A 14,147-nucleotide genomic window follows, 5' to 3' on the forward strand; every position below is an offset into this window, starting at 1 on the left:
ACTCAGTCTTCACTGCCGATTATTAACACATTCAGCAGCTTATCCTACAGAGTCCAGTCAGATTGAAACAAAATGGAACCATTACTTTTACATTGTTTCTTTAAACAAAATGTCACTTCATATACTCATTGATTTTATTTACGAATGGGCTACCACTAAGTCCACAGAGTGCAACAAAAAGATTCAGAAGGCTTTGTAAAGGTTACAAATATAGAGCTATTCATATGTACAACATTCAGTCAGTTTGCATAGCAACAGCAGCCCTGCTGATTTTTGCACTCTTCTCCTGTAAAAAAAAAAAAAAAAAAGACAGAAAACACAAAGGACAATGCTATGGTTAAGGACATGAAAACACACCTCATAATACAGAACCTTATCCTGGCTAGTTTTCAGAAGGCTTTCAGTTAAAGGCTTTCTGAAATTCCTTCCCGCCTATACATATCTGTATATAATTATAAAGTACTGGTGCTCTTTTGAAACCCTATCTTTGAGCCCCACATCCCTAAGGAACAAGGAGACAGCTACTTCAGTTGTAATAAAAATATTAAAGATGCAAAATACACAGTTCAGCTTCTATAAACCACATTACATCTAGTCATCACATGGCTACAAACAGTGATGGAATGAGGCTTGTTCCCCCTGCTTGGTTAGGGAATTGAATTTCCCTCATCCCAGGAACACAAAGATCAGTATCTTGGGAGCATTTTGAACATGTAAGGAGCCTCTCATCAGAGGCCATTAACTTTAAACCCCATCTTTGTAGTTATTCAAACTCCGGAAAAAGAAAGAAGGGGAAGTTGGAGAGATGATTGAGAGGAAGGGTATGGGAGAGAAACAGGAAGAAGTGACACAAGAGAAACTTGGCAGAAAAGTAATGGGAAGAGAGAAAGGTGTGCGCGGGAGTGACTGGGGGAGGGAAGGTGACAGGTGAAGGACAGGCTGGGCCGATGACCGGGCGCTGGGCCAAGGAGGATGTTAAACGATATCGTTCTCTGCCCTCGGTGGCCTGCTGCTTGCTCCTGCTGCGGTGGGTGCCGCTTGGCGGGCTCTGTCCCCCGCCCCGAGGAAGGCTGATTAGAAACCGCTCTCGCAGGCGGAGGTGTCCTCAAGCTCCCGGGAGTCTGAGCCGGGCGGCGGCGCTGGGGTGCAGAAGGCGGCGCGCTGGGCTCCGGGGGGCGGCCCGTCCTTCGGGCGGTGTCGGTGCGGGGCGCGGTGGTTCGGCCGGCGGCGGGGCTCCCGCTCGGGGCCGGGGCAGCAGCAGGTCGGGCCGGGCCCCGCACTGCAGAGGCTCCTCTGCAGACGGCGCGCCCAGGGCCGGTGGCTCTGGAAGAGCAGATAGGCGTAGGGGTTCAGCGCGCTGTTGGTCACCGCCACGATGCCGAGCGCGGCCCGCGCCTCCCGCAGCCCGGCCGCGGCCGGGGCCTCCCCGCCGGGCCCGAAGGCCATGCTGAGCTCCAGCACGAAGCGGGGCAGGCGGCAGAGCGCGAACAGGGCGATCAGCACCAGCGTCAGCTGCAGCGTCTTCACCCGAGCCCGGGGCATGGGGCAGCTGGCGGCCGGCAGTCTGAGCAGCAGGGGCCGCGCGGCCGGCAGCCCCAGGCGGCGGCGGCCGCTGCCGCCTACCCCCCGCGCCGCCGGCGGCTTCTCCTCCTGGGCGGCCCAGAGGGCGAGGAGGATGCGGCCGTAGGCCCAGCACAGCAGGCTGACGGGCGCCAAGAAGCCGGTGACGGCCCCGTACACGCCGTAAGCCTGGCCGTGCCAGCGCGGGAGCTGCTCGAAGATGCTGAGGCAGCGGCTGCCCCCGGGGCGGGAGGCGAGCCTGAACACGAAGGCCTGGGGCAGGGCGAGCAGCAGGGCCAGCAGCCAGCCCAGCGCGGCCAGGGCCCGGGCGGGCAGTGGCGGGTCCGCCGGCCGCCTCACCACGTGGTGCCGCTCCAAGGCGATGAGCACCAGCACGTTGGACGAGGCCAGGAGGCCGGAGCCCTGCAGTAGCTTAAGCAGGCGGCAGGCGGCGTCCCCCGCCGGCCAGGCGGCCCCCAGCAGCTCTGCCGCCAGATGCGAGAACAGGGCCAGCCCGCAGCCGTAGAGATCGGCCAGCGCCAGGTGGGCGATGAGGAAATCCATCTTCCGCCGCCGCCGGCCCCGGCCGCAGCAGCCACAGCAGCAGAGGCGATGCAGCACCAGGCAGTTGCCCAGCAGCCCCAGCAGCAGGATGGCGGCCGCGGAGATCACCCGCACCTGCCGGCCAAGGGAAGGCCAGCGCCGGTCCCCGGGGGAGGAGGAAAGATTCAGGCTCCAGCCTGGCTGCAGGGCACTCGAGAGGTTGAGTTCCGGGGAAAATCTGTCTAGGCTGAAAGGGTCTTCCATGGCTCCCAGCAGAGTCCCAGCAAATGGGGGGCTGGAGTCTCGTGCTGGGCAGACCCGGGGTCCCAGGCTCTCAGCGGCCCGGTCCCTGCACGCCTCCCGGCTCGACTCTGCTCTTTGGGATACAAACTTTCTTGGGAAGCAAGAGAAAGGATTGCGCTACTGATGAATGCGCTTCCCGGCGACATATATAGGGGCTTTGCCTGTCATCTGGCACACAGAGAAGGTGGGCTGTTCATGCACACCGCAGCGAGCACGCCTATTATCTCCCCCCACCCCTCGAACCAAACAGCCAATTTCTCCCATACCACCTACTTAGGAACGTCTTCCCCAACCAAGCAATTAGCTTCTCACCCCACCCTAACAAAGCAACTATAGTACCCCTCCCCAACAACACAGTATCCCCACCCCCAGATCCAATCGCAACCATCTCCCCGCATCCCTGCAGTTTAGCAACCATCTCAATTCCCAACACCTGAACCAAGCAACAGTCTTCCCCCCCCATCCCAAAATGAAACAGGTGTGGCCCTCACACGGCCCATACAATCGCCCGCCAGCCTCCATCTCCTCTCCAGCCCTTAACCAAAGTCTTTATTAACGTACCGGCGGTGAACAGATCCGAGCGCAGTCCGAAGTGCCCGCAACACACCTTCACGCTCTCGCTGCCCTGCATCACCCAAAGCCATTTCCACCTCTGAGTTCTGTCTCGAGACTCTGCAGTAAGAGGAAGGGAATCTCGGACGGAGACAGCTCAGGCATCTGACCCGGGTTTTTAAACTGCGGGGCAATTTCAACAATCTTTCATACCAGACAAAATAAAAGGATTCTCAGTTCTGGGCTGTGTGTTGTTATTACACAGCCCCTGAGCGCAGCGTAAACACGAGGAAGTGCTAAAGAAATCAGAAATAAAGGGTAATGTGGCATCTTGTTTTAATCAAAACAAAATGAAGCTAAAGCTGTTCAGGAGTCCCATTTATCAGAAAGCAGCCTGTTGAGCGCTTGCATTCTGTAGTTAGTGTCGTTTCCTGATGAAATACCAATCACCACCACATTGTACTTCCATGGCAATGCTTTGTTCAGGTATCTTTCAAAATATTTTCTTTTTTTCAACAGCAGTTCCTCCCCTTGGTATGATATGAAATATTAACCTAGAAGGGTAGGAAATTGAAAGGTTTTATATAAATGAGCCATTACTCATGTGAACTGGTTTGTGTTTTGATTCAAAGAACAAATCTCTCTCTTACACCCAATCTCTTTTAATAAAATTTCCACCAGATGGCACTTGGCTGCAGGGACGCCTCCATTCAACATAAGATAAAGTGACTCAGAAAATGCTAAAGAAAGGAGCCAAGTTCTTCATAAACTATTGAGAACAAACCAAATAACACAATCGGTTTAAAGTAAAAGGGGGAAATAACTTTTCTCCTTTTGACTCAGAGTTTTTACTTAATCTAATTGACGATACCTATAGCCTTTTGACTCTCAGAGATTAATCTAATTGCATCCTACAGGAGCTGGCAAATTGTGGGTTTGGGATGGATGTCCACACTTTGATAACTAGATACTGCCTTAGGAAATCACAACATTTTTTCAGCATGTATTTAGATTTTCATTGGTGCCCTGATCCCATCCCCTCGGTGCTATTCACAGAGATGGGTGTACATATTTCATCGCCTGAAAAATAGACTTAAAGCTCTTCAAAGATAGACACAGCCACAAACAACATTGGGGGCCAAGTGAAAAAAGAAATGTCCTTTCAGTCATGAGGTGCCATCCATTTTCTTTTCAAAGTACATGAAAAGTAAAACTCTCGAATAAACAAGAATAGCACCATCATATTTGAACCAAACGTCTTCTATACTTACACTACCCACGTGACTTTGATTCACTTTAACCTGATAGTCAAAGGACATAAAAAATATTGTAGCTATGCTGCAGAAGAACACGGTAATCAAGGGTCCTATCTTTTGTGGGCCATTGACTTCAAGGCCTGTTGAGGACACTCCACCCATCATCCATCTGGCCCCCAGTGAGAGAAGGCATCGAGTAATTCAGCTGTACAGTACCCAACCAGGCATCAGATGCAAACTGCACTTGGAAATAGGAACCTATCTAAGACCATTCTGCAAAGAGCAGGAAGGGGTCTGAGCTGGATGAGCATCCCAATGTGAGAAAATGCTGTGAATTATCAATCATAGGAAGATCCAACCTGTCCCAGTCAGAAGGAAAGCTGTCCACTTGTTTGCTCTCAGGTGCGATTCAACTAGTTAATTTTACTGACAGTACCTTTGCTTCTGTTATTTCCTGTACATGTAGTATGTGGTTAATGAGAGAGTCAAATGCTCTTCAGGTTCGGTGACTGTTATAATTAAGGGGTATGTTCACAGTTAACTCAGAAGCCCCTGGGAGGAAGGGGTTGTATAATTAAGTACCTCCTCCTAGTTGGATGATAAATTATCTGTGAGCATATGACCTGTGAGAGGTTACTGCTACCTTTCTGTGTTGAGGAATGTATTACAAGTACACCGCTGCTCTATTGGGGCACTAAATAAATAGTTTTTGAACATTTCAAATATATACTGTACCAGTAAAATGATAAGACATTTATTTGGCTTTGTAAAATGTTTAGGTGTAATTAAAAATAACTCATTAGTAGATCAGTACAAAACTTATCAGATGCATATATGGAAATAAAATGGCCTAGTATCAAGGAGTATTACCAATTATGGTAAAAGAGCTCACTAGTGTGCCAACTTTTTTAAAAAAGGGGGGTTTGAAACCATTACTGTCAGGAGATTTCCCACAAGATGTGGATCTGTAACAAGCAGGCTGGATTGATTTAAATAAAAGGGATTTAAAGCACCATTTTCAATCCTGATTTAAATCAGCAAGCAGGAAACTGTGACTAAAAACAAGGATTTTAATCATGTTTTGCATTTGACTTTTAGTTTTTTCCTAAAGAAAGGTTGATTCTCATTAGTTGGTAACCACTAAAACATGTTGATTTGCAACTAAATATAGCCTTTATGCTAAATTTGGTGCTTCCTGTTTCTAACTAGGAGTATACACTATAGTTATACACATTTATTTAAGCAGTTGTATAGCTTAACTTACATTTATTCAGATACTTAATTTTTGCATTTTTATTGTATTAGAAAACAGTGAATGATCCATTTCTTATTATTAGATGATTATTATTAGAAGCCTGGGAAACAAGCAGGGAGAACTGGAGGTCCTGGCACAGTCAAGGAATTATGATGTGATTGGAATAACAGAGACTTGGTGGGATAACTCACATGACTGGAGTACTGTCATGGATGGATATAAACTGTTCAGGAAGGACAGGCAGGGCAGAGAAGGTGGGGGAGTTGCACTGTATGTAAGGGAGCAGTATGACTGCTCAGAGCTCAAGTATGAAACTGCAGAAAAACCTGAGTGTCTGTGGATTAAGTTTAGAAGTGTGAACAACAAGGGTGATGTCGTGGTGGGAGTCTGCTATAGACCACCGGACTATGGAGGTGGATGAGGCTTTCTTCCGGCAACTAATGGAAGTTACTAGATCGCAGGCCCTGCTTCTCATGGGAGACTTCAATCACCCTGATATCTGCTGGGAGAGCAATACAGCGGTGCACAGACAATCCAGGAAGTTTTTGGAAAGTGTAGGGGACAAGTTCCTGGTGCAAGTGCTGGAGGAACCAACTAGGGGCAGAGCTCTTCTTGACCTGCTGCTCACAAACCAGGAAGAATTAGTAGGGGAAGCAAAAGTGGATGGGAACCTGGGAGGCAGTGACCATGAGATGGTCGAGTTCAGGATCCTGACACAAGGAAGAAAGGAGAGCAGCAGAATATGGAGCCTGGACTTCAGAAAACCAGACTTTGATTCCCTCAGGGAACTGATGGGCAGGATCCCCTGGGAGAATAACATGAAGGGGAAAGGAGTCCAGGAGAGCTGGCTGTATTTCAAAGAATCCTTATTGAGGTTACAGGGACAAACCATCCCGATGTGTAGAAAGAATAGTAAATATGGTATGGCTTAACAGTGAAATCCTTGCTGATCTTGAACACAAAGAAGAAGCTTAGAAGAAGTGGAAGACTGGGCAAATGACCAGGGAAGAGTATAAAAATATTGCTCGGGGATGCAGGAGTGAAATCAGAAGGCCAAATCACACTTGGAGTTGCAGCTAGCAAGGGATGTTAAGAGTAACAAGAAGGGTTTCTTCAGGTATGTTAGCAACAAGAAGAAAGTAAAGGAAAGTGTGGGCTCCTTACTGAATGACGGAGGCAACCTAGTGACAGATGATGTTGAAAAAGCTAATGTACTCAATGCTTTTTTTGCCTCTCTTCACAAACAAGGTCAGCTCCCAGACTACTGCACTGGGCAGTACAGCATAGGGAGAAGGTGGCCAGCCCTCTGTGGAGAAAGAAGTGGTTCAGGACTATTTAGAAAAGCTGGACGAGCACAAGTCCATGGGGCCGGATGCGCTGTATCCGAGGGTGCTAAAGAAGTTGGCGGATGTCATTGCAGAGCCATTGGCCATTATCTTTGAAAACTCATGGCAATCGTCCGAGGTCCCGGACAACTGGAAAAAGGCTAATGTAGTGCCCATATTTAAAAAAGGGAAGGAGGAGGATCCGGGGAACTACAGGCCAGTCGGCCTCACCTCAGTCCCTGGAAAAATCATGGAGCAGGTCCTCCAGGAATCAATTCTGAAGCACTTAGAGGAGAGGAAAGTGATCAGGAACAGTCAGCATGGATTCACCAAGGGCAAGTCATGCCTGATTAATCTAATTGCCTTCTATGACAAGATAACTGGCTCTGTGGATGAGGGGAAGCAGTGAACGTGTTATTCCTTGACTTTAGCAAAGCTATTGATACGGTCTCCCACAGTATTCTTGCCAGCAAGTTAAAGAAGTACGGGCTGGATGAATGGACTATAAGGTGGATAGAAAGATGGCTAGATCATCGGGCTCAGGGGGTAGTGATCAATGGCTCCATGTGTAGTTGGCAGCCGGTATCAAGTAGAGTGCCCCAAGGTTCGGTCCTGGGGCCGGTTTTGTTCAGTATCTTCATTAACAATCTGGAGGATGGCGTGGATTGCACCCTCAGCAAGTTTGTAGATGACACTAAACTGGGGGGAGTGGTAGATACGCTGGAAGGTAGGGATAGGATACAGAGGGCCCTAGACAAATTAGAGGATTGGGCCAAAAGAAATCTGATGAGGTTCATCAAGGACAAGTGCAGAGCCCTGCACTTAGGACAGAAGAATCCCATGAACTGCTACAGACTAGGGACTGAGGGGTTAGGCAGCAGTTCTGCAGAAAAGGACCTAGGGGTTACAGTGAATGAGAAGCTGGATATGAGTCAACAGTGTGCTCTTGTTGCCAAGAAGGCCAATGGCATTTTGGGATGTATAAGTAGGTGCATTGCCAGCAGATCGAGTCACGTGATCGTTCCCCTCTATTCGACATGGTGAGGCCTCATCTGGAGTACTGTGTCCAGTTTTGGGCCCCACACTACAAGAAGGATGTGGTGTGGAAAAATTGGAAAGAGTCCAGTGGAGGGCAACAAAAATGATTAGGTGGAGACTTATGAGGAGAAGCTGAGGGAACTGGGATTATTTAGTCTGCAGAAAAGAATGAGTGTGGATTTGATAGCTGCTTTCAACTACCTGAAAGGGGGTTCCAAAGAGGATGGATCTAGACTGTTCTCAGTGGTAGCAGATGACAGAACAAGGAGTAATGGTCTCAAGTTGCAGTGGGGGAGGTTTAGGTTGGATATTAGGAAAAACTTTTTCACTAGGAGGGTGGTGAAGCACTGTAATGGGTTACCCATGGAGATGGTGGAATCTCCTTCCTTAGAGGTTTTTAAGGTCAGGTTTGACAAAGCCCTGGCTGGCATGATTTAGTTGGGGATTGGTCCTGCTTTGAGCAGGGGTTTGGATTAGATGACCTCCTGAGGTCCCTTCCAACTCTGATATTCTATGATTCTCTGGCTTGTGCACTGCTGCCTCACTCTAGGTGTCCACCTAATTCCTTGAGCAATCCCTGAACTGTGGAATACAGGCAGATAAACACCAATCTCGCATGCAGGGCCCAATCCACTTGGCATACTCAGAGGCTGCCTGCCTAGATCAGGGCCCATTCAAAATCTGTCTGGAGGAAGAGGTGCCACTACTGTCACCCACCTTATAACTTTTAGCACAGTGGGTAGAGCACTTAACTGGGATGTGGTGACCCAGATTCAGGTTCCTTCTCTGCCTGAAAGGGAGCAAGAATTTGAAGAGGGGGTCTTCTAGTTCTCAGGACAGTGCTCTAACCACTGAACTATGGGATATTCTGATGTGGGGATGCCACATGTACAACTAAAGGCCACCAGGCAGTCACCCCTTCTGACCCACCACTGCACCTCCTGCTCCAGCCATAGTATGTGGAGGCAGGCATCTGACTCATTCTCACAAAAAACTACTTAGGAACCTAAGCCACCTGACTCCAGGAGACAGGTTTCCATTCATGGATCGCTAAGGAGAGATAGGCACCTTCCTGCAGCCTGGATGTAGGTGTCTATCTCTGTGAGGGGAGAGGTTAACCCAATCAAGGTCCAGATACCCCAAAGGAAGAAGAGGAGGTTTAAACTCTAAAAATAACCATTTAAGCTAAATGATTGCATACTGTATTATTGTACTATAAACGTGTATCAGGTAAGTCTTTTGTGAAACTTACAATGTTCTGAATGTGATGGTCATTATGAAATATTTATACAGACTGTGGTTGTAAATGTATGCATTTGTGTATATAGAAAACTGTGCTCATAATCAGTACTATACCTCACAGCAAGGCAGTGAGCTGTCAAGCCGGGAGGGGCACCACCAAAACCAGTTGTTTACATAAAACCAGCTTCAAATAACTATCCATTGTCCAACCCAGCAGAAAACAACAATGAACCATTACAGGTAATGGAAATACACTGAGACAAACTTGACATTGAAAAGAACATCCCAGCTCTGAAGCCAAGAGGGAATTTCCCCACTCTGAATAACCAAAGGTAACCATAGACTGTGGGCATGTCTACACTACAAAGTTAAGTTGATGTAAGGTAGCTTACACTGACCTAAATATGCAGGTGTACACACTGCAGTGCTCCTCCACCGCTTTAATGCGCCTGCTAAACTGACATAATAAAACTCCCTGGACAAGAGGCATTAAGCATATCGCAACGTCCTTAGAGCGATGCAGTGTCAGTGTAGATGCTACGTGGCTTATGTTGCCATAAGGGACCTCCAGGAGGTGTCCTACAATGCTCACCATGACCACTCTGGTCGCCATTTTGAACTCTGCTGCCGTGCAGTCAGGTACACAGGTGAATGCCCCTTCCCCTTTAAAGCCCCGGGAAGTTTTGAAAATACTCTTCCTGTTTGCTTGACCTGGAGAGCAATTGCCCAGCTGAATATGCTGCCTCCACTCAGCAAACTCACTCCTGCCTGGAGTACTCGAGAGGTGGTGAATCTCCTGGATCTGTGGGAAGAGGAGACTGTGCAGTTACAACTCTGCTTCAGCCACAAGAACTTTGATGTCTGTGGCCAGATTGCTCAGGGTATGGTGGAGAAGGGCTATGACAGGGACATGCTGTAGTACTGCATAAAAATCAAGGAGCTGAGGCAGGTGTACCAGAAGGCAAGGGAGGCAAATGGCCGCTTTGGTACAGAGCTGCAGACACACCACTTCTACAGGGAGCTGCACTCCATCTTTGGCAGTGACCCCATCTCCACTGCTAAGAGCCCCTTGGATACTTCAGGAAGGCTGGAGTCACTGGCAACCAGAGTGAACCCAGAGGACAACATGCTGGGCAAAGAAGTGGAGGCAGAGAAGGATGGGGGACAGGAAACAGGGTGATCTGGTGCATAGGCACCGACTCTGTGGGTGCTCTGGGGCTGGAGCACCCATGGGGAAAAATTAGGGGGTACTCTTCACCCAGCGGCAGCCAAGCTCCCCCCCATGCCCACCTCTTCCACCTCCTCCCCTGAGCGCGCTGCTTCCCCGCTCATCCGCCTCCCTCCCAGCGCTTCCCGCCCTGCCACTTGGAGGGAGGGGGAGAAGCGGGAACATGGTACACGCAGGGAAGGAGGTGGGGAAGAGGCGGTGATTTGGGGAAGGAGTCGGAAAAGGGGCAGGGCGGGGGCGGAGTTGGGGCAGGGACTTTGGGGAAGGGGTTGGAATGGGGGAAGGACAGAGGTGTGAGGGGGCGGGGCAAGGGTGGAGTTGGGGCAGGGCCGTGCGGGGGGAGGGGAGGATCGAGTACCCACCGGTGGGAGCATAAGTCGGCACGTATGATCTGGTGGTGTGGTGAGCCAGGAACGCTTTTTGACTCCTGGAAAATCTAGCCATTCCTAGCCGTCCAGCACTGGCAAGCCTGAGGCATGGGCAGGAACCTCTGGTAAGTACTCATTCTGCTTCAATAATGCAGGGACCCATCTGCTCGTGTACTACTTTTTTAATCAGGCTACAAGAAGTAGTGAATAACCAGTGCAGGAATAGTTTCTATCTGCTTCTCATTCCTCTCTACAGCTTGAGAGAGGGGACCCTGCAGAAAAGTTTGTTTATGCACACTGAGATGTCCCGGGAATCCTCCATAGAGATCTCGAGGGAACTTTCTTGGGGGTGATCTCCAATCCTCTCCTGAAGTTTTCCTGGGAGGGCTGCCTTGTTTCTTCCCCCATGGTATGAAACTTTGCCATGCCACTCAGTGATTAGTTCGCAGGGACCATAGCAGCACACAGGGCAGCAGCATACAGTGCCGGTCTGAAGCCACATGCATGCAGGAGCTGGACCATTGCAGCCTTGGTTAACCTCAGGAGTGAGATAGCAGCTGCAGTCACCCCAGCCTGTGAAAAATGGTGCCAGTATTCAGTGCAGTAGCCCTATGCACTGGTACTGATACCCTCATGGCTACCCCACACCTTTGTCCTAACTCACCATGGCTGGGACTACCACCATGCTGTGTGAGTGCCAACGGAAAGTGAGAAAGATGTGTTTGTTACTCGTTTGGGTTAAGGGTGTAAGTGCACTGACAATAACACCTCTGTTATTGTTTCTTTAGTAGCTGCAGATGTGCCTTTGACTGTCTCCCACACAACAGCAGAGCACCTCACCCAGCTAAGGAAAAGAAACTGGAGAAGTAAGGAAGAAATGTTTAAGGAGGTGCTGCAGGCATCTGGTGCTTCGAATTGTGAGCAGAGAGCACGGAGGGAGGCAATCAGTGACAGATTGCGGAGGGATAGTCAGGATAGGAAACAGGCAGGAACAGAGGATAACACTGCTCAGGGAGCAAACAGACACGTTGCGGTTTCTGACTGAACTTCAGTCTGAACACATCTGTGCCTGCCTCCCTCTGCAGCCCATACAGAACTGCTTTCCTGCACTTTCCCGCAACAGCCCCCTCCCCTATTCCTCCTTTCCTCTGAGGCCTCAGCAGCACATTGAGAGCTGGACATACACCCAGCTCTGAGAGCCTCACTGGCAAATGTGCTTGGCATTTTCCTTTTTCTTCCCCCTTAAAGATACTTTTCCCTGTGTGTGTGAAATTTATGTTACCAATACATAAATAGGTTTGCATGGGTATGGAATAAAACTGAATTTATGGAAAGTGAATGAATCTTTATTATTATCCAGCATATGGTGACTATTGCTGACATTCAGAGACAATACCAATAGGTGCATTTGCAGTGTTATATTAGCACATGCCAGGGGGGTAAAGGGGCTCCAGCTTGCTTGGCCCCTGTCCCTGGCAGTCAAGCCTGGGCAGGGAGCAGGCCACCTCCCAGCCAGGCTCTCTCAGGCAGAAGCGGCTCTGTCCCGCTCCCCACCCAGCTACCAGAGAGAGCAGCTGAATGTGACAGAGGGAGGCGCGGGGTAATGTGGAGCGGGGAGAGCACAGCGGCCTTGGGCTGGCCACAGGGTGGGGTGGGGGAGGCACTGGGCAGAGGAGACACCTAGGGAGGTCGTGTCCTCCCCTTTAGATTGTACCCCCCAAGTATGGGGAGGCATGAGTCATCTATGCCAATGGCCCATTCTTAAAATGCTCCTTCAAAGCCTCCCTAATCCAAATAGCTCCCCATTGAGTCCCTTTTACAGCCCTGGTATCTGATAGTCGCACCACTCCATGCTCCACCCCTGAGGAAACTTCTCCTTTGATTCATATATATTATGAAGGACACAGTAGGTAGCTATAACCATGGGGATATTTTTCTCACTGAGGTCTAACCTGCAGAGGAGACAGCACCAGGGCCTCTTTAAGTGGCCAAAGGCACATTCTACAGACATTCTGTGCCTGCTGAGCTTGTTGCTGAAGCGCTCCTTGCTGCTGTCATGGTGGTGAGCGTACAACCACAAGAGCCACCGGAGCAAGGGGTAGGCAGGTTCTCCCAGGATTACTATTGGCATTTCCATATACCCAATGGTAATCCTCTGTTCTGGAAAGAAAGTCCCTGCATGCAGCTTTGTCATGTTCATCAAGTACCTTCCTTGATTAGCCTGCATTGATGTCAGTGAAATGACTGTGGTGACCCATTAGCACTTGCAGGCCATAGAAAAGTAGCCCTTTCTGTTTGTTGGATCATATTAAAGAAGTTCTGTATTAAAATCACAAATGAGTTTGATTCCCCATAGTTTAAATTCCAGGGTATTACTAAATAAGAGGTCTCTTGGTTTTTGCTCTCTTGTTTTTACTGTTTCTCTCCCTCTCTGTGTGAAACTTGCAAGCTGCTAATTGTGTTAGTACATTCTAAGACAGAGTCTGTTCTCAAAGCAATACTTTGTAACAACAACTACTCACACAGAGAGAGACTCAAAGCAATACTCTGTAACAACAGAAACAGCACCCAGAGACTCCCCGCCCTTTTGTTGTATTCATCTCGCTTTGTTAACAATTGTGATTAAAATAGAGATAGAGGATGTATGTGGATGGATGCTTGGTGTGGATAATAACTGAATGATCAGGGAGGTGCCAGCCTAAGAATCCAGTGTCCATCGGCCGAAGAAGGTGTCAAGTGGAAACAACCAGAGGACCCTCGGAGGGCAGACTGGAATCCACCCAACAGCCTCAAGGATGGGAGAACCGAAGAACAAGATAATATCTGGCAGCACGGAGCCATCAGGAATGTGCTATCTGCTGATTGATTCAGCAACAGCATGATGAAGCAATTCCCATAGACTGGCATAGGAATAAATTCCTATAAAAATGGACTCTAGAAAGTGAGAACTTTGGGGTCTGATTCTGCAAACCAACTTCCAGGAGCATCAGATGAGCATCTGACAAGGCCCTGCTTCCTCCTTGTGTCCAGGCCACCTGGCCAGTGGCTTGGCACGAGCAACTCTAAGGCTGGTAACTATGAGAACAACCTTGCAGAACCTGTGTGTGTATATGAATGAACGTGTGAATAAATATGAAATTGAATGGAATGTTATAGCTATAACTAACTGCTTACTATGATTCTTTCTGTATTCACAATAAATGTGGCATTTTGCCTTTCCCCCTTTAATAAGATCCTGCTGGTTTTTATTTTATTGGTATAACATGTTGATGTACTCCATCTCAAGGTAGTCTGGAGCCAAAATGGGGATATGTGTGCCATCTATCACCCCACCCAATTAGGGAATCCCATTGCTCCAAAACCATCCATTATTTCATGCACATTGCCCAGAGTCACAGTCCTTTGTATCAGGAGGCAATTAAAGGCCCTGCACACTTGCATCACTACAACCCCCAGAGTGGATTTCCCCACTCCAAA

At 49.0% G+C, this 14,147-nt stretch overlaps 1 protein-coding gene across 1 annotated transcript; it reads right to left on the minus strand.

Moving 5' to 3' along the window:
• Positions 1 to 285: 285 nt before the first annotated feature.
• Positions 286 to 2,426, minus strand: GPR150 (G protein-coupled receptor 150). The gene has a single exon (XM_073344537.2). It carries the CDS (start codon positions 2,365 to 2,367, stop codon positions 1,075 to 1,077), a length of 1,293 nt encoding a protein of 430 aa, XP_073200638.1. The 5' UTR covers positions 2,368 to 2,426; the 3' UTR covers positions 286 to 1,074.
• Positions 2,427 to 14,147: the final 11,721 nt, after the last annotated feature.

The sequence above is a fragment of the Lepidochelys kempii genome, chromosome 5 (assembly GCF_965140285.1).
Source record: "Lepidochelys kempii isolate rLepKem1 chromosome 5, rLepKem1.hap1, whole genome shotgun sequence".
NCBI lineage: Eukaryota > Metazoa > Chordata > Testudines > Cheloniidae > Lepidochelys > Lepidochelys kempii.